Source organism: Clavelina lepadiformis, chromosome 5 (assembly GCF_947623445.1).
Source record: "Clavelina lepadiformis chromosome 5, kaClaLepa1.1, whole genome shotgun sequence".
In the NCBI taxonomy this organism is placed as follows: Eukaryota; Metazoa; Chordata; class Ascidiacea; order Aplousobranchia; family Clavelinidae; genus Clavelina; species Clavelina lepadiformis.
The window spans coordinates 17,304,092-17,325,359 of NC_135244.1; the positions used below are offsets into that span (position 1 = coordinate 17,304,092).

General features: G+C 36.1%; 3 protein-coding genes across 4 annotated transcripts; 1 reads left to right on the forward strand and 2 right to left on the reverse strand.

Annotated features, from left to right (window-relative positions):
* Positions 1-33: 33 nt before the first annotated feature.
* Positions 34-2,910, forward strand: LOC143459143 (RWD domain-containing protein 2B-like). Of its 2 annotated transcripts, none has more exons than XM_076956136.1 (4): positions 34-1,141; positions 1,237-1,333; positions 1,545-1,825; positions 1,922-2,393. In XM_076956136.1, exons 1-4 carry the CDS (start codon positions 870-872, stop codon positions 2,151-2,153), a joined length of 882 nt encoding a protein of 293 aa, XP_076812251.1. In that variant the 5' UTR covers positions 34-869; the 3' UTR covers positions 2,154-2,393. The 2 variants fall into 2 exon arrangements, with proteins under 2 accessions (XP_076812251.1, XP_076812250.1); XM_076956135.1 differs by having other exon boundaries at positions 37-1,141; positions 2,251-2,910.
* On the reverse strand, positions 2,880-13,813 carry LOC143459142 (peregrin-like). The gene is made up of 18 exons (XM_076956134.1): positions 13,307-13,813; positions 11,236-11,632; positions 10,341-10,517; positions 9,865-10,116; positions 9,301-9,636; positions 9,095-9,210; positions 7,841-7,997; positions 7,533-7,676; positions 7,156-7,349; positions 6,754-6,862; positions 6,520-6,625; positions 6,266-6,398; positions 5,341-6,185; positions 4,896-5,046; positions 4,613-4,749; positions 4,367-4,503; positions 3,960-4,114; positions 2,880-3,874 (listed from the first exon to the last, which is right to left on the reverse strand). Exons 1-18 carry the CDS (start codon positions 13,639-13,641, stop codon positions 3,655-3,657), a joined length of 4,101 nt encoding a protein of 1,366 aa, XP_076812249.1. The 5' UTR covers positions 13,642-13,813; the 3' UTR covers positions 2,880-3,654.
* Positions 13,814-17,856: 4,043 nt separating this feature from the next.
* On the reverse strand, positions 17,857-19,824 carry LOC143461057 (uncharacterized). The gene is made up of 3 exons (XM_076958807.1): positions 19,557-19,824; positions 19,029-19,162; positions 17,857-18,354 (listed from the first exon to the last, which is right to left on the reverse strand). Exons 1-3 carry the CDS (start codon positions 19,746-19,748, stop codon positions 18,135-18,137), a joined length of 546 nt encoding a protein of 181 aa, XP_076814922.1. The 5' UTR covers positions 19,749-19,824; the 3' UTR covers positions 17,857-18,134.
* Positions 19,825-21,268: the final 1,444 nt, after the last annotated feature.

Below are 21,268 nucleotides of genomic sequence, written 5' to 3' on the forward strand. Positions count from 1 at the left end.
CGCAGCACTCAAGCACTGCCAGATTAAGGGGTAATATATCGGTTAGTCATAGGTGAGCAGTACCACGGTACTTTTTCAGTATCGATACCGGTACTTTCGGTAAAAAGTACCGAATTACTTTTTTCAAGAAATTTCGATCGGTCTCGGTACTTTTCACGTGACAATTTCAAAATTTTAACAAGTAGGCCTACCTATGTTTTTAAAAATACATGTTAATTAATCCTTAATACTAATTTTACCATTTGTTGATCTTTTTTAATCTGGAAATGTCATGTAAAATTGAATGCGATTAACGTCACATCTGTTTTGACCTGGAGTAACCTTTACCCGGAACATAATTGCGGCAAACATTGCATTTGCAACAGCATCATTTACACAAAAACTACCGGTACCGAACTACTTTTCGAAAATAATACCGGAACCGTCGGTACATTTTTTACAAGTACAGTTACCGACGGTACTTTCAAAGTACCGACTGCCCACTTCTGAGGTTAGTGAAGGTAACTAGGCTACCATCTCCACCTACAAATATCAGGTAAATGCACACCGCATAGCAACATGTCTATATGACCATATCGCAGTACTGCATTGTACCGTCAATCAACCCATTTTACCACGTAAAATGAAACAAACAGGTACTGCAACAAGCTATGGGAGACACATGCCTCAGTTACCACTCGGTATCCAAAACACATGCCACCGTTACCACTAACTACTCTAAGTATCCGAGACACATGCCTCGAGGCAGGTGGTTTGTTACGGCCCTTCCGTACAGCCAACTTGAACATTAATACATGGCGGTTGGCCTAATTAAAGGCATCGATATATTTGACATAAATCAGTAAACAGAAACTTTATTTATCTGGGAGATGGCTAAGCTGGAAACTGTAGAGCTTCAATTATCAGAATTGGAAATGTTAACAAGCATCTATCCAAACGAAAAGGAGGTTGTGGTGCAGGATTTAGACGTGTTAAGCGTCATGAAACGTTTCCAAGAAACCGATGGAAATTCTTACACTCCTACAAAGAGGTTGACCATAGCAATTAATTTGGAGCTAGAAACAACTGCCTGCAGTGCACAACTACAGTGTAGTTTGCCCTTAAGTTACCCACTGCATAAACTTCCTGAAGTTTTTGTAAGGTAAACAATAACTCAACGAAAATGATGCTGGTACACAAATTTAATTGTTTTAAAAAATATGTTAAAACTTTATTAAAGTGCTTGCATTGTTACAGATGCAGTAAAGTAACTCGTCAAATGCAAAATAAACTAAATGAAGATATGCAAAGTTTTATCAAGACAATACCCATTGGAGAATGCTGCCTGTACCAGGTGAATATATGCTGATATCTCAGTATCTGTAATGACTGACTGGACTGTGACCGTTTGCTCTGTGGCCTATGCGGGTCTGGTATACAAGTGCACAACTACACTTGTATACTATACCCTGGTCTGCTATGATATGTCAGCCCTTTAACAGGTATATACTATATCATACATGTGTTTATTTAAAAATTGTGCTAATATTCCTTGATTTCCACAGATAGCTCAGTGGGTTGTAGATAATATTGAAAATTACATCACCAATACAAAAGAAAGTACGAGTACAAGTGGAAAAGTGAAAAATGAAGCAAATCCTGAAACCACACCGCAAACCTTTACAAGATTGTGGATCTACAGCCACCACATATACAACAAAATAAAAAGGAAATCGATCCTAGAATGGGCTAAGGAATTAGATCTAACCGGTTTTAGTATGCCTGGGAAACCAGGTGTAGTTTGTGTGGAAGGATCTCAGGAACACTGTGAAGAATATTGGCAAAGGTAATGCAGGACATATATAATAAAAAAATGACATGTGTTGCCAGTTTATTATCTAAGAATATTCAGTATATTGCTGATTTTAATCTTCACAAACAGAGTCAAGCAGCTGAGTTGGAAAAATATAGAAATACGTCACAGTGAGATTTCTCAGCGTGAGAAAAGAAAATTTGGGAATATTACTGAAATAAGTTTTGAAGTTCATGGTCATAGAAATAATCACATGGACATGGGGGCATTTAACATCTTTTTACAAGAACATCAATGCAACTACATATTCAAATATTTGTTCGGGATTGAAGGACGAATTGCTAAAAGTGTCACATCATGACTGAAAAATCTCACCTGCCAAGTTCTTCGCTGAGGGTTTATCCATGTCTATGGAGAACACATTTGAATGTGGATTGAGTTTGTATCTTTTGATGCAGATTGAGAAGACAGACTTGGAAGAGGCTTAGCATTGTCAACAGGGAAGAGTGTTCATCATCACTAATCACTTTGGAAACATTTTGTAAATTCAAACATCCCGTAAAAGAAATAGATTTTGGCGTTCATGGCGGAAGAGATTATCATATGGATTTGGGAAAATTCTTAGACTATCTCACGGTTCACAACTGTCGTGAAATGTTTCAAGTATTGTTTGGTGTGGAGGGAAAGTCCAGCGATAAGAGCTGACATCTCTTGATGTTGAAAATCATTGTCACTACAAGTTACATTAAAAGATGCTGTGTAGCGGGTCATGGAAGGCCAAGTGATATAGCAGTAGCAAGCACTGAAGTAATTCTTATGTGCAATAACTCAAGTTAAGTTGGATTTTCTAGAAGTGTGAACTGAATCCCGCCAGTGTTATGCTAGAATGTTAATTCACAACTACCTTGTGTTTGTTCTTAATGACTTGATTTTTTAACCTGCTAGTGTAGGTGTTTCATGTTGAAGGCTCACCATGCATTGCATCTGGTGTATTTCAAACTGTACTGACACATGCGTATTTGGATGTTTTGCAAAACTAAAGGTCTGGAGAGTTCACCACGAATGTTTTTTAAATTCAAGTTTATTACAAATGTACGTTGTGACAACGTATTGAAAAAGTCGGGTGGGACAAATAAAATAGACAAAGAAAAAAAATGTTGAAATGCGGCAGTAAGTAGCAGAGGTTTTCAGAACAGACTTCACATGAACAAGACTTACTTTAATATCCTATCTGTAGAAGTTGATGCCTGGGGCAGACAAGACAAAAATAAATAATTCCAACTATATGCAAAACATCTACTATACAACACACAGGTAATTCGTTGTACCAAGACAACTGAACATAATACATCAGTGAAACCCAGAAGTAAACAGCCAACTTTTTGAAAAGTTTAAGAGAACCAGACATTTTAAAACTCGGCTAATTCATAGCAAAACGGAAACCACAAGTGCTTTATAATGCAATACAGTACAGTTGTGTTTCATCACACAAACCGTCAATCAGACCATCAAATACAAAAACATTAACACCTTGACCGACTTTAAGGCTGGCAAACTAGAGTTCAGCTAGCTTATTGTAGCTTGGTGATAAACCTACAGCAAAATTAAGCATATAACCAGCAAGCGCTTCGAAGTGTTTTTCTAAATTAAAGGGTAAAATGCTGCGCGGAAGACCAAGCTCTTGCTACTAAAACGTACAGTGTCACGGTAATGCAGACGTGTGTATTTTGAAAGCCCCCTGGATTAATTTACTTTGGTTCGAAGCCTAGACAACATATTTTAACCTGAATATCACTGCCCAGTATGCTCAAAAATGCAAGGTCACAATTGACTAGGCGAGGCTTTGTAACCTGTCAACGCTTCTATTCCTTAATAGCACTTTCACAAGCTGCGTCGTTATCGGGATGGTCATCGTCGCTGTCGGGAATTTCCCCAGTGACACGGCTGCGATGAAGTAGAGCCCGTTTGTAAGCAGCTACGACGTTCTTGCGCAATGAAGGGCGCCTTCCTTCAACTAGCTTGGCTTGGTCTGATTTTTGGTCCTTTCCCAAAGGCTCAAGTTTGTTCCTTGGTAACCATTGCCTGGTTAAAAAATACAAATTTGCAAATTATTTCAGTAAAAGTTGATCTGGGCCTATGAATAGTTACGTGATACGGGACAACATACCACGTTCGTTTTGTGTCAAAGAACAAGACAAGATAAATTCGAAGATTTCCATTCTCCATTTGTTTATTTCCGACCTGTAAAACGTCAAGAGGTGGTACAGGGATTGGAACACCGTTGTGGCAATATCCTGATCGTGGCATTTTGGGATCTATTAACTGTTCAAACGGTGTTAGTCAAGATGTGCCTTTTGGATTGGACCCAAATAATCCTATACTTGACTAATACTGTTCACTGATAGTGAAACCTCAGGATTAGAAAGATACTTCATCACTTTTTTAGATTTTTACAGAAAATATTAATTTAGTTACAGTTCTTGCGTGGTATGCTATTTGCTGCATTTTGACGCCTTGTATATGTGTGTTTGTGATAAGTGGGCTGTTGGTAGTGAGAGCATCTGAAAATCTTACCAGGGCAGGATATGGTGGGTATCCTCTGCATTTTGCCCACACAAGATCAAGTGAGGCCATATGAGGAAGGTCTTCCTCTTCCATTTCATCCTCTGTTGTGGATGTATAACTCTGCTTCCGTATGTGCTTTGCGTGACCTACGGCAATACGCACAAAAACTGACCGTTACGACATAATTTAGAAAAATTGATATGGCAGTTTTTTGCTTGGTAGTTTTTAAAACGATTGCTCCCAATTCAAAGGTACCAGCGTTCTCGCCAAGAATTAAGCCAGGGCGGTCATCGTTTGATGTTTCCTCGCTTGTTGCATCTGACTGACGATTTGAAGTCACAGAAGAATTTCTACTTCGCTTCTTCTTTGGACTCTTTCTCTTTCGAGTTGGGCTGCAAAAATTAATGATTAAACATTTTAAACAGGTCAGAAAAAATAAACAAAGTCTAAAAATGACAATTATAGAAAAGAATAAAAGAAATGAAGGATCAAACGTTACTACCAAAGTCACAAATCTTAACCATGAGCAGATACTTACTTAGATGGTTCATTTTTCCTGCCAAGACTTCCAGCAGACGATGTTGTATCCGAATCACTTGTGCTCCTTGTGCTTGGGAGTTCCTCACGGTATGCCTGAAAACTTTCCCGTCGACGCGACGTCATGTTATCCTTGAAAACAGGCCCATCCCCTACATGAACCAAATAATATAATAAGCCTTGTACATATGGTAGATTATAAATAATGAACTAAAATAAATAAACAATAGGAGCTTTAAACAAGCTCTAAAGTGTTTTAGTGTAAATTGTATCAGATGTGTTGTATCCTCACACTGTAGTAATACTGTGTATTTATACCTGACTATAGAGTGCTTCGAATACCTAGTGTATACTATTGTACAAGCTGCGCAAAACTTATCACACAGACATCTTACCAAGGCACATTCTATCTAAACATGCTGCTGCCATAGCTACAATAATCCCACCTGACGTACAGTCGAAGCCATTTAAAAGCGCCTCTTTAAATACACTGCCATCATCTGGGCTTGACAGTTTCCTCTTTTGGACAATGTCTGTGATTTGTCCACCAACTGAGCGAGTTCGTGTAACGGAAGTGGGGTGGGCAACATTGCCATTTCCAACATCAATGCAAAGAGAACCTCTTTTGGTTTCTGAGAGATTTCCATTAGTCCCAGAACTATTGAAATCGGGAAGACTATCTGTGCCAGGGTGGCTGGGATTTTGAGGTTTTGGTTTCTTTCTAAATAACACGGCTGTCCTTCGACTGACACTTGTGCCACTGTTATTACTTGCTGGAGAGTTTTGCCCTGACGACTGATTTGATTTCGGTGTGCTTGCAGTCGATATTTTACTAGATCGTCTTTGTTTATCAGTAGTTATCAACTTGTTCTCTGCCAAGTCATCAAAGCTGTCATTGGTAGAATTGCAGGAAAGTCGTTTACAGAGAGCCGAGTTTTCTGATTTTGTTTCATTGGTCACTGGACAACTCTCTGATCGCTCCAGATGTCCCTTTTTTAATTTCGGTTCAGACACACTGCTCCCTGATGATGACGTCCTGGAGGACCAAAGTCTTTTTCTTCCTCCGAGGCCTTTCTTAGAGAATGTTGTTGGCCTGACCCTGGGTGATATTTTGATGCTGGCCCCAACGTCCGAAATTACGGCTTCACTCTCCGTTGTATTCGAGATATCGTCAATGTCATCTGCAGAAAATCGTCTCAGCAATGCTATTTGGTTAGGGGAACACTTTTGTTCAGTCTGGGGTTGAACACTTTGTCTTTTTAAATCTTTATGATTCTGTTGGAAAATTCTCCTGCATGATGACAAAAAAGTTTATTTTTGGATACCACAAAGCTTTATTTATAACGTGCATGCAATAGCTGCAACAAGCACCTTTTGAGTGCCGATATCTCGGTTCTTATTTTTCTGGTTTTGCGAGAGTTTAGTATTGCTTGATCGAGACGTTCATATACAACATCGAGCTGCTCCTGGAGGGAAAGTTTTGATCTTGTTTCTTCATCAATTACTATAGGAAAGCAAATACAGTGTTTACCTACACAATTTTGGTTGCTATTTATACTTCACTAACAGTTAATGTTAGGAAATCTCACTACAAGTGATGTGAGATTGGGTTTCTTCTAGCTAACCTTGGGCAGCAATTTTTTCTGGGGTTTTAGACAGAAGCATCCCAGCCTCAAAATCGAACCCCACTCTTTCTATTTCACGACGAGCTGCTCTCAACACAGCTCCACCCTGAAGTAAACGACAATTGTTATGTCAAGTGTTAAGGCAAATCAAACAGGCTTCATATGAGACGGTTGTGCTTAAACTACCAATTCTAGAACAAACAGAACTTGACCAAGATCAGTTTAAACACGTACATGGTCTCTCATTTTTACAGCTAGTCTGTAAAAGATGGTGTCACGTGTATTGTACTGCATGCAGTTGTTGATGACAAGATTGAAGTCTGTTTCAAAATCGTCGAGTGTCCTATTAGAAGTAGAACACATCAAGTAGAGATAAGAAACAGGATATAGTTTGGCACTCTTAAGGTTAACTTAAGGTGTATATATAAAATATAAAGTTAATCTTAAGAGTGCCAAACTATATCCTGTTTCTTATTTTACTTTAAAATTTGGTTAACACGGTTCAGACAACATCAATTAAGTAGAGAGTAATACAACAAAGTTTTTTTAAACAAAACCATGTACCACCACTTGCAGTGATTAAGGTACAGTAAGAAGAGCTAAATCAAATATTGCCTTCATAGATCTCATATATACTTGTATTTTTGATTCTCAATTTTGGAAGCCATTGTTGAAAAATCCATCGGTTGCTTAATGACTTTGTGATAATCCGGTGCTTCTTTTGGCTTCACAGGCTCAGCAAACACTTTAGCAACATCCACTGATTTCAGCTTATTTAAAACTCTTCTCAATAAAACAACAAAAGGCGTTAACTGCAATTCAGATGCAACCTGCAAATAAGAACTTTTGTAAATACGAGGAAAACTTTAGAAGCTAGCATACCTAACAAAAAGCTGCTAATTTTACTATAAAACTTAAATAAAAAAATATGAATAATATATGCATTTCTGTCTGTTACTTTACAAAAGAATAGTATATGAAGAAGAATAGTAGAATATAAGAATATTATATGCCTGAGATATTCGAATTGTCTCTCGTTTAAGTTTTTCACGTTTCCTGATTAATTCAATAAGAAGCCTTGCACGCTCAAGATCGTGTCGAAGTCGGTGCCAGTATTTCAGCTGTTCGACAAGCACGTGCTGCTGCGACTCTGCTTCCTGGAAAGGTATTACTGTTAGGGTTAGTTCGAGTTCAACGGTGCATATTTTTGAATGGAAATTTCTTACTACATAAATTGTGATTGAACAGCAATAAGAACAATGTTCTACAATAAACTGTAACATGACCATAAGTTGTTTTTTTTATAAAAAATGATGCATACTGGATCTTGAGGTCTGTGTGGGTGTACGTGGGACTGCAGACGTCGAAGCAGAGGCACGCCATTGCGAGACTGGCGCTTTAATGTCCAATAACTAAGCAGTCTTTGAAGAAAACCACTTTTTTTCTGGATGCTAATGTGACGGCCGATGGAAGTCATTCTAAATAAAAATGTGTAATTTCAATCAGCAGAAAGCATTTTCAGCCAGCTGTAAAATAAAAGTTATGCAACCAATGGTATAATGGGGCTCCTGTCACTACAGAATAGTGATGTAAATCATACAAAGCTTATGCCGTAATAGAGAAACATTAAATTCCCAGTTTGCAATCTATTTCACCACTAATTGGAAAAGTACTCAAGCAACACATACTCCTACCAAAGCAGTTTATTATTTTATTATTTTTATTAATTAAATTCCTGTTCTACTCACTAATGCAACTCGTAACTTGTATTTATTCATTTTTTGCTCAGTTTATCAATAAAAGCAGCTTAAAAATATTTTCAGTATCTTAAGTTGCTAATGCAAATGTACCCCAAATCTTTTTTATAACATATTCACTATGCCTGAGCCCGAGAACAGGCTATGTGGTCTAATTTCAATGCAATACAAGTAAAGTAACATCTTTATGTACGTTGATTATTTGATGCAGCTTATATTCAAGGGGACCTCATAATTTTTTGGTTTATCGCTTTTGTAGAATCTATAAATAAAAGCAGCTTAAAGTAGATTCAATACAGTATGATAGGCTAATTGTTGTTTGTTGCGGCGTATCTCATAGATAGGAGTGACGTTCAAAAATTTACTATTTTTTTCAATTACTGCAGTAGTTGGTGCAAAAGTAAAAAAATGGTGGCAAGTTTAATACTTTTCAATGTTAAAAGTGTTTGAATTGTTGCATTTGACCAACTCTGTCTTAAGTAATCATAAAATGCCCAACCAATTTCCCTGGCAGTATTGTTTTCACATCTGCCTGAGCTTGTTTCCTTCAGAGGGTAGGGGTTCCCCCTGAATTTTTTCACAGTGAAGGATTATCAGATATTACCTGTGCCCATGCAATTTAATCCGTGTTTTACTTTCCGGTTATGCTAAAAATTCGACCAAAATTGGATAACAGTTTCAAAGTAATCTTGCCAGCAGACAAAAAATCTCTGCTTAAAACATTAATTCCTTAGCTAAGGTAATAATAATTTGCAATCAAAGTTATTTGAACAGAATGGTAGATGAAACACAAAACATGTGAACACATAGACCGTCACCTGTCACGAGGTATGTATGGAATGGCAATATGTGGAAGTTCGTGTCTTTTCTCAGCCAACATTTTTCTTGCTTTCTTCATCTTATCATTTGGTCTTTTTTCATCGAAATTTGATACCTATGTCAAGAGAAAAACATTCATAATACAGGATTAACTTGGTGAAAACATACTTAAGTAAAATAAAGTATACGGAGGATCACCACACACCAATTGACCATTTATCCGATTTTGACGAGGTGAAGCATCTAGAGGGGTATGCGCATCGCAGTACGCTTCTTTTTTCACAGTAACAGTCATTCCGTTTCTTCCAGACTCACGAACTGGTTCCATTTTCATATAAAGACCAGCTTGCTGTGCACACGTGACATGGAATGCCGTGTAACAATTAGCCCGGTGGCATTGGATACAGGCACCGACATTACGCTGCTTGCAAACGTAACATGTCAACCTCCACCTCGCAGCAGGGATGTTTTTCAAGCCGTCGATAGGCTCCAGGAACACAGTGTTGGCAAATCCTACTTCTGGTACCCACAACGCACAGACCTGCATATAAAGCAATGAATATGAAACTATGCGGGCATATTTATTTTTGTACAATTTATATTGAAATAGATAGTTAACAACGGAATAAAATGACTGGAATATGATATAATTACCGTAAGAACAAAAAGTTAAGGATGAGTATGGACAAACATAAATAAGATATCTTAATGTTAAACAAAACAATGACATATATACAATACATGTATCATAATCCAGTAGGCTACTAACCACATGTGACCAGCGTCCATCATCAGTCTGCTTGAACGCCCCACTTCTGCTTGGGCACAGGCAACAATCTACAGGACAAGATGGTGACTGCAAGCATCGTCTACACAACCACTGTCCTTCAGGAATGTATGGCACCCCATAGCACTCCTGGTGAACGGCTAGGTTACACATATCGCAAAACAAGATAACGTTTGAGTTCTGACACTCCCCATCGTTGCAAACGCAACATACAGCGTCTTCGTCAATCATCGCCTGTGAGAAAAGATTGATATTTGTTTTCATTTGCTTGTGTTTAGTAATAATTTTGTAATGGTCAGGAATTGCACACATATCCAAGTTAAAATTTACAAACTCTGCTACAATCTTACAGACTGTTCATAATATAAACAAGCAGTTACAACAACCACTAAACTAAATACAGTACTAGAAAGAGAGCAGAAGTATAACAACCCAAATGCTTTCTGTTTGTGAATTACCTGGGTTCCTTGAGAGCCAGCCCCTGTGCGAGCTTGCTCAAAGTATGATTCTTTCTCAAAACGATCCATTAACAGCTCAAGTTGGTTGTGAGTGACCAATGACAAACCTTCACTTGATCGATGCTCATTCATGAGTTCAAGCCAAACAGCGTCCTCTTCATCCATATCATACTCGATCTGAAGTTTGTGTAAATAAAGTGTGTGCTTATTTGAGACGAGCCAATACCAACCCAAGCCTATTTAGGGTTCACTGAAAATCACATATAAAATTTGGGAATACTAATAACGATAAGCCTGAATACCATAGTACCTACAAATTTATCAAGTTTATTGGAAAATGACAATCTAATTTGCAGTCTTACATTAAGTAAGAACAGTACTTTTTTTACAATAAAGGTCATTCACTAAACAACTTTTCGGTTTTCAATCAATCATTTTTTGAGACAAAGCAATTTTTTAGCAATTTTGGCATGTTTCAAAATAAGCCAAAGCCAAACTAGGCAATTATTTTAGAAATTTTACTGTTTTGTCTAGATATGTATAAGTTGTGATGACTTACACGATAACCGTGTTGGCATGAATTGAACAAGAATTTTCGTTACAAAACATCGCTAGTGTTTACTCGCTTAATTATTTTAAAAACCTGGCATATATCAGCTTATAAAGAATTTAACATATTATATAGAATACAATGTTTCAAATCTTTGATGTTGGTACAAGTTGGTGATATTTTAGTAGTAACGACAAAATTTTTTTTGAAATATCAGTCCATACTGCCAATAAATAAATTCAAACTGGTCTAAAAAAGAACGATAAAAAATCCAAGCTAAGCAATACATTTACAATACAGTATGATTAAATATAGGAGGAATATTTACAAATAAACAAAACCAACCTCTTCCTCAAGGTCTTCCGCTGTTTTCTCGATATATCTGTAATATGCTGATGAACGCTCGGGGGCATCAACATTTTCCTTTTCATAATCAGGAAGCAAGCGAAACGAAGGTTTAGGAAGTTTAGAAGGAGATGCTGGTTGATTTAAAAGTCCAGGCTGTGCATTAGATTCATACTTTGGTAGGGTGACATTTTTTAAATCTTTGCTGTTTATTGCAGAAGATGCCTTTGAAGGTGTGTCCAAATTATTCTTTTCAACATCTGTTTTCTTTTTTGGTGTTGCGTTGGATTTATTTTCATCATCTGTCTTGTCTGATGCAGCATCATTGCCATTACTGTCATCTTCTTTGTCAATATCAGAATCTGATATTATGTCCAGTTTGTCACTAATATTTAACCTGCAGAAGCAAGAGTAATTAGACACAAGGAAATTCGAAAACACTTTTCACACACAACAAAACTTCATACAGAAAAACACAAATAACTTAGTTGGCATACCATGGTGATAGACTGATGGGAATGAAATTCTCACATTCAAATAAAAAAGTATATCGTTTGCAAATTGATAAATAAATGTGTGTCTAAATTCAATCTTAAAAGATGGTAGCAAAAAACTTGAGACATGCCTTCCCAAACTGATTTGTTTCTGCTCAAACGGTACTGTACTGCCCCCATGTTTAATTCAAAAATAGTTCGTACACACATCCTTGAGATGACACAAGCACAGTATATGGTTAACTTACTTCTGGACCAAGCTAGCAAAAACTGTTGACTAGACTAGGAATATGCCACATTGAATAAAATTCAGATTCATGAGAATAAAAATAATTATAATATATATAGTTTTGATACGAGTTCATTCGAACCTGTTTACTTTGCTCACTTCGCTTAATCAAGGTTACTGATGACAAAGAGAAAATAATGCTTCAAATTGAAACCTTACCGTTAAACAAAGGTAATTAATCTGTTTTTCGATTTTTGTCTGATACAAAATTACGAAAATTCTTGCAAGCATTCCCTATGTCTTTACACTCGATACTACAACCTAAAACTTAAATTTTTTCTTGTTAATTTCTTACTGCATGCAAAAATAATTTGTATTATTTGTATTTGAATCTCCTTCAATGGTTGGGATTTTTTAGAACAACAATAATGGTTGATATTCATGCATGATAATCAAATTCGTGTTTGTTTTGGCACACCCCTTGACAGTAGACTAGCCTATTTAGTTTCTGCATTTAAGATGAACTTGTTTTTATTTTAGTACACTATAATAGTTTGTATTTGCAAAATCATAGCATTTTGTTTGCTATTGGAACAAAAACAAACACATATTCTTGTTTCAAAATTGCTGTTTGGTAACAAATGTGAATTATTTAAGACGTATGCTGCACCAAATTAACAAGTAGGCCTACATACCAACAGGTAGGCCTACATACTACTTATACATACATCAAGTTACTCTAATGAGTTGCAAGTACATTATGTTGTAAAAAAATGGTAAGTAAAAACATTGTTTGACTGTATTCAGAAGCAAAGTAAGACCTTTGGTAACAAGTGTTTAATTAATTTTAATGAAAGATTGACAATAGATATTTATTTGTTAACTCAGCTATACACCTACAAGCAAGTACAAATCACACAGCGGAAAAATGAATGAGCCTGGCAAAGAACCAGAGTGAAACATTTATTGGAATGCTAACTAACAACTCACCATATTAATTAAATGATTTCTAACTTTTGAAATAAAATTTTTTTATATTTATTATTTTTATACCAAGCTTTGTCTTATATTTCGAAAGCAATCTAGCTGCATTCTATTTTTGCATTATAACTCAGCGTTTTCAAGTCGTTCTAATAAATAAATTTTTTAAAGTTAGGTGAAAAGCATGGTATTTGTACAAATAGGCTTAGCTTCGTTAAAAATGATATTTAAGTGAAGTTGCTTAAAATTATTAAGCTTGACTGCTTTATACCAATTTTGATAGGAAAACAGAGTTTTCCTTTTCAGCATTTTTGCCAATAGGCCTACTTAATGGAATGAACCACAACGAAAACATAAAACAAATAACCTGTATATTTTCCCTTCAGATTCCACTTCTACCATTCGTTGTGCTTCAGCCCAAGTGAGAGTGTCCCTTGTCGACGTTGTAAAGTCCAGTGGGGATGGTGACCGACGATTTAGGCGGCTATTTTTCTTCTTTTTCGAAAATTTTAACTTGGACTTTCTGCTCGCAGTCATCGGCTTATGAACTAGAGTTTGTTGAAACGTGTGATCAAAGTTTTGAAGATGATATTCCATACCGCTAAAGCTTTTATATATCTTTCCACACTTCGGGCATTCCCATGGTGGCTTTGTGGCCCGAAGCGTGCGCAGGAATGCTTCCACATCAAACATTTCATCCATTGCTCAATGAATTAGGCAGTAACAAACCGAATACGGTATCAAACTGCTAAATACGGCAAATGGCGGTCAAGCCTTCCAAGATTATATAATCAAGTGAAGCATGAAAATTTATATTAGCATGTTTCTCTAATATAAATGATAAAAACAATCTTATCTCTGCCACAAAATGAAAGAATTCTTTTAATGGTTTGCATCAAAGCGTTACAATTTACAAACTACATCTTAATACAGTACCAAAACCAGCAGGCCAAGCTGCAGAGTTTGGCGTGACACCCATACTCAATACTGCTTTTCGCGAGCTTCAGTGGTGCACTGAAGGTGCGTTATTTTGCACTTAATCACTTTGACAGAACTTGTGTGCACTCAATAGACCCTTTCCGAGTTACTGTCTGGGTAGCAAGATTTCTTCGATCACCTATAAGTAACAACGGAAAATGTCGACCCATTTTGATTATTTTTTAAATTACAAGCGCTCTGGCCATTGGATTGTAAAGATTTCGCGTAAGTGAGTAGCATATGATTTCCTTTACGAGATAAAAAGAAAAATTGAAAATATGTTGCCTATACAGTCGAAATTGGTTAATCGCATAGTCAATTTGCCAAGCTTTTTTATGTGATTAACCGATGTATGCGATTAACCGATGTATGCATTTCCTACATTTTATCCGCTATTCTCTTTTTTAAACACCGGCGCACGCATTCTTGCTCCTCCGCCGATTTTTGGAATGACACAATGCATTATGACACAACAAGTGAGCTTCCTTCTTTTCGATTTCGACACGTGGTTTGCGCTTTGCGACGTAACAATCCTTAAATAAAAATTAGTCTTGTTGTTCTATTGTGATGTAACGATCCGTAACAATCCTTAAATGAAACGTAGTTTTGTGGTTCATAATCACTGTAGAGAGGGCCTTTTTTCGATTTTTGTTTATTGGTGAGGATAATCTTCAGCAACTTAACACTTCATCAAAGGAAATATGCGGTTAAGTGATACAAGTCTACAAATCAATCAAGAATTCCTATTCGATTAACCGATTTATACGATTAACCCTTATGCGATTAACCGTTGAATTTTCTTCACAAGTGAATGGGAATGGTTTGGGATTATGCAATGCTATGCGATTAACTGATGTATGCGATTAACCGATATGCGATTAACCGATTTCGACTGTATATATAGTTCTTATTTTACAGTGCTTTGAATCCTACGCACTGGACTAGTTCAATGCAAAATCACATTAAGTGGTCAGCATATCATGCAACATAAAATGTGTAAGAGTATGCATGATATCTGCGGCTTGTTTAAATGTAATAACTCGGTTTGTATTAACTTCTACTTGATTATTTCAATTGCTTGACATGCCAAACAAAATTAGCCTGTGTAACGCGCCACAGATTACAAACAAATCCTTACGCATTTTATGTCGCTTTCTTCGCTGAATACGTATCTAGACGTCATATCAGACAAGCCCAGTGCGAAGGATTCAAAGTACTGTAAAATGCCAACTAGGCAACATATTTTCAAAATTTTTTTATCGCGTAAAGGAATTTATATTCAAGTCACCTGAGCGAAATCTTTACAATCCAAGTGCCAGAGCGCTTGTAGGCCTAATTTAAAAAATTAAAGTGGGCCGACAATTTTCACTGTTAAGTGTAGGCAATCGAAAAAATCTTGCCACCCAAAAAATGGTGGTGGTAACTCGGAAAGGATCTATTTTCAATTGATTTAAAGTTTGATTAAGTCAAAACTGTGTGTATTACAGTGAAATTGGCAAACCCAAGATCTTGCTGAATACTGCCATACTCTACCGTCCGGCCATGCAGTACTGATTTGCCATTTATATATGGGAGCGAAAAATTCTCAGATGTTCACCTGCCATACTCTGCAGTCTGTAAATTGAGAAAGCACAGATATAAAAAGTTTGACATGTTGGTGTACCAGACTGGAAAGTGCGTGATGACATGCAGCCGTGCATTGAAGCCTCAATTGTTTGTTTATTTATTTATTATAAAATTGAGTGAAGATAAAAAAATTTGGCGTTGAAGTTGACAATACCTCATGCATACAGTTGCCATACTTTCCACTATGGATGGTGTACAATGGAGACTCATATCTTATATAAAGCATCAGTGCACGGTAGATATAGGACACCGGCTACATCCCTACATGAAAATTAAAACTATAAGCATGGCCATTGAACCTAATGATAGCGTTAATAATTTAGCTTACGTCTTCTATTAATATTCCTATACGCTAAATTGTTTTCTTTTCATTTTGTCTAAATCCTGCTTCTAAGTTAGCTTACTTCAACCTTGGTTTTTTTGCTTGCCGGAATGAATGAGGAAAACCCCTGCCTTGGATGAAATTCTGTATAAAAAAATGAAGCGCCAAACAACCCATCGAACGCAGAAAAATATTAAAATGTATCACCATTGAGGCATGCAGACATCTGCCGGTCGGTAAAAAAAATAAAATACAATTTTACCTAATTGTATACTTTTTTTAATTATCTATTTACTTACAAAATAGAAAAAAAATATTTGTTTTACTTATGGTTTATTTTACCACCATCCACACCCTTCGCTTTGCGACGCTAGACTTTGCGCAACACTAGAAACAACACAAACATCTTGTAATTACCCCGTCTCTGGCAAACCATAGATATAATATAAACATATCTATAGATTTATATAGTACCTAAGTAATAGACTAACTAGACTGGTACCTCAAACGCGCAATTGTCCATTGGCGTTAACGGAGACCTATTTAGTAGTTACAACAACGCGCCACATACTTATGCAACACTGTCACCTGACGTGAAAACCAGAAGCTTATGTGTCAAGTTCATATGCAGTTATGTAACACCATAAGACCAGGGCACACAAAAAGAATTTGTTAATTTTCTATTGGCTTGGCATCTTATTGGTGTTATACATTATCGTTTAATGAAGAAAATTTTGAAAATATTTCTAATTTTATTAAAGATGTGATGTATATTAAATATTTTGTTGTTTTAATTTTTTTAATTAAACCACCAAGTTTTTTACTTAATTTTTTAACAAACTTTCTAAACAACATAACGAGATTAACACTAACCCATAGTCGTTAACATATCCGTCTTCAATGTAAATATTTTACTTTTGTTAGGCTACCATGGCTGTTGTGCTTGGCTTCCATTGTGTTAGTGTATCTACTAGCATTGCAAATAACATTTTGCACGCTTTAAGTCCTCGAAACTTTGCAGCTTTGTTCTCGTCGATCAATTGTTTGTCGCAGTTTGTGAGCATGTTTTGTTTTTATTTTGTTGCAAAAAGTTAAAACTATAACTAAAGTGCTAGAGTTGATTGCGAAAAATAATCTATACGATACTGTAGGTCTTTAGCATAGCAAAATATACTTAGATCCGAAGTAAATTAACTTTGCCCACCATTGTTACATGACATGACGTCGCACAAGTATGTGCCCTGTGATGGTAACTGCTGTCGCAATAACAGCATTTCACATTACAGTACCGCAATTTTCAAGCAATCCACCGAGACCGGGAAGTTTTAGTGTAGAAATTACGCCTGACAAACAAACCTGCTCTACAATTTCTCCATCAGTTGTTTACGCACATAACATTATCGTCTTGCATTTGCATTTAACTTTCGATCATCTTTGCAGTTGGTGGTGAAAAATGAACGATATGATGGATATTTTCTGAGCCGCGCCCAATCCTGACCACGGTCTTGGCAAATGCGAGCGATGCAACTGCATTCGGCACCGTGCAACTTAGTCCCAAAACAAAAATAATTTCGGTTTTATTTTGCACAAATCAGTGTTATTTCTTAATTTGTTCTCGAAAGAAAATATTTTGGTGAAAGTTTATCACGAAAGCAAAGCTTGGATGGGTGCTGCTATGCAAAGTTGATATTTCCTTTACATTAATATTACTTTATAAAGTTACCGAATTCCTAAACAGCAGGGGACCCGCCATCAGTTCTTGCATTGGGCCCCGCGCTTCCTACGTCCAGACCTGTTCGTGACAATGCTGCGGATTTTAACTTGGGTATTATAAATTATGGCCAATATGGCAATGCAATTTGCTCAAATTTATGAAAGCTTTGACATCCAAAAGATACCTTAAAACAACTTTATAACGCAATGGTTGTGACTGCTGCTACTATGATAAGTTTTAGTACGAGTGAGGGTACAGTTCTGCGCAAGCAATGGCAAACAGTGGTTAACATTTTAATTTGGGCTAAACTCAATTTCAAGGCATAAACAATCAAAGATACCTCCGTTAAGGCAAATTAATTTATTAAAGAACCGTTTTTACGTTTGTCATCCAGTAAAGAAACCCTTTCGTGCAAGGTGCAAACTATCAAAGTTTCCAAAATGACCAAAAATAAATCTAGATTGTGAACATTAACTTTCAAGTTCAACTTTCAAAATCCATGAAAAAACCAACAATCTAACGGAGTGGTACAATTTGGCGCAAAAGAAAGATCATTCACCAAGTGGGGACTTGCGTGAACCACTTGGTTCTACTTGCAGAGCGAACGGATGGTTGATTCTTGAGCCATTCTTCTTCCCAGTCTCCTGGAGGAGGAACCATTGATTCCATAGACTCTGTAGGAACGAAATTCATGTCAAGGATAATTTCTCCTTTAGCTTCCCGCTCTTCAATCAGCTTTATAGCTTCGTATTTTCGCCATTCTTTCATCCGAGACCTACAATAATTAATTATTAAAGATTAGTTGTAATGATGATTTTGAAGGAAGAAGGGAAGTGTATCATGACAATTGGTTCAAACACCAAAGACATCTACAGATTATTCTAAAATGGTATCTACTATCTGATTTTTTGTTAAAAAATTAATGTATATATCAGATTAAATACGAGATCAAATCAATACAGAAGCTCAAATTAATGGTTCTCAAAAAATGGAAAATGATACTGCAGTGTGCCTTTAAACACAAGATAATCTGCTTGGAATACGTTAAGATTACATGAACCCCACATTATTTTAAGGAAAGGAAACAGTTAGATTGTATCGAGTGGAGTACAATAGCAAAACGTCGATTTTTGGAGTTCAGCTAAAGTTTAAATTTCGGGGATATTCTAACACACAATATTTACATGTAACAGTACAGCAAGGTTTTTTAGTAATAACCCTAACTTGTGCAAGAAACACGTTGCAAAAGTTACATCACATAAATCAGTATTAAGTTTTAACCAAAAGTTTAATTTTTGAAAAAAATTTAATTCGATAATGCCCCACGTAGACAAAGCTAGCTAACATGACACGAGACATTGTTGTTGGTTGTAGCTTATATACAAGTACTAGGCTTTAGAATAAAACTCTAATATCACATGTGCAACGGACATGCAAAAACGTGCACACCTGAAATCTGGTCCGTATGAGTAAATGATTGGCACAAACACTAGATGCACAGAGAAGCAAATAAACAATAACACGTGGACAAACGCACGATCGTACACTGGGTCGTCTTCAAAAAATCCCAAGTATGGTTTGTACTGTAAAGTATGAAACATATCATCTTACAAACCTCCTATATATATAAGTGATACATAGGGTTACCTGAATAACTTACAGAACAATTTGTCATTACAAAAACACCTGCACACTGCATTTTCAAGCTATAATAACCCAATTAGTGAACTATTCACACATAGATAAAAAATCAAGATATACAAATTAAATCAACCACTGATTGCAAAGGATTTTTTTATGTATTCTTTATTTGTAAATTTCTCACCTCCTACAGGTAAAAAAAATCACAAAAAAGTTGGCTTAGCAGATGTTTATGAAACCACTGTTTAATACATAAAGGTATGTCAGCCAGCACGATGTATTATTGTGTTAACATACAACAAAAGATCATAAAGTAACATTATCTACAGAACTTACGTTATCCTTTTTGACAAACTTTTCATATTCAATTTCATATTCTGACTTTGTCGTTTCAATAGCCGCACTCTGCGATTTCTGGCGCCAAAACGATATTTTTCTTACAGTCATCAAAGCAATAGATTTTGGGGCACTTTGTCGGAGAGTTCTTGCCAACGGAGAAACAAGACGTACAGACAGAAGGCCTGCCATTTTGCTCGAAGAATTTTTCAATTAATTTATTTTCTAATCATGGCGTAATAACCTTTCTAAAATAAAAAAAATTTGTTTCAGTGACATCAAAAAAAATTTGTTTCAGTGACATCAAAGAGATATAAAATATTTTGAACAGTAAATTATTTTAGAAAAACTATGTTTCAAAATTATTTCTAAATTTTGACCATGAAACTTTAAACATTTGAAGAGATGAAAACTTGGCTAATAATTGAAAACCTCTGATAGTTACACAAGACACTCTTATTCTCAAAAGGTTTCTTAAAATTGAATAAAAATTTACTATTACTGGCCTGACTGGAAAATGCAGCAGTTTTTGACAAGACATCATGTGTACAAAGCTGCAAACTTTGGGTGTAGTACACAAGTGCACAACCAGATAACATTACAATATGAGTAGCTGGGGTCTAGTGTACAAACTACAAAGACATCTTCATCTTGTAGTTGTGCACTTGTATACTAAATCCCAAATTTTTGGTGATGACATGCACTGAAGCATCAATTCTTTGTTTGTTTATTAAAAGTTGGCGTTCAAGCCACCAGTTTTTCTTTATTTATTATAAATCAGCGTGACCATTAGAAAGTTTGGCATGCATGCTGATGAACCTCGTGTGTACAAGTGTCGCACTTTCCACTCTGGATTAAACCTAATGGTAACTTATTTGTGTTTATCGCTTTAAGATGAAACTTTGGCTTAATATCAAACAATACATGAAACCTTTTAATGTAACGCTGCGTCTTTTCTCAGTTCAAGAATAAAGATAGACCCTTTCCGAGTTATCAACACCAATTTTTTTGGGTAGCAAGATTTTTTCGATCACTTTTACTTAACGATGAAAATTATCAATCCACTTAGATTATTTTTTGAATTAGAAACAGTCTGGGCATTGGTTTGTAAAGATTTCGCTCAGGTGAGTCGTATATGAATTCCTTTACGTAATAATATGTTGCCTAGTTGCCTAGTTCTGGAAATATGTTGCCTAGTTTTTATTTTACAGTGCTTTGAATCCTACGCACTGGGCTTGTCTGATATGACGTCTAGATACAGGGTCAGCGAAGAATGCAATGTAAAAAGCGTAAGAGTATACATGTAATCTGTGGCGCGTTACACAGGATAATTTTGTTTGGCACGTCAAGTAATTGAAATAATCAAGTAGAGGTTAATACAAACCGAGTTATTATATTGAAACGCGCCACAGATACCATGCAAACTTTTACGCATTTTACATTGCATGCTACACTGACCAGTTAAAATGGCTTCGTATCGAACTAGTCTACTGCATAGGCCTCGAATTACTGTTAAATAAGAACTATATAGGGTAACATATTTTCAATTTTTTTATTACATAAAGGAATTCATATGCAACTCACCTAAGATCTTGCCACCCAGACAGTAACTCAGAAATGGTCTACTGTGATATCATAAATTCGGTCCCATTCCAATCTTCAATAAATAAAAAAACAGCGCAATAAACAACGTCTGCTTTAATGCCAATTTA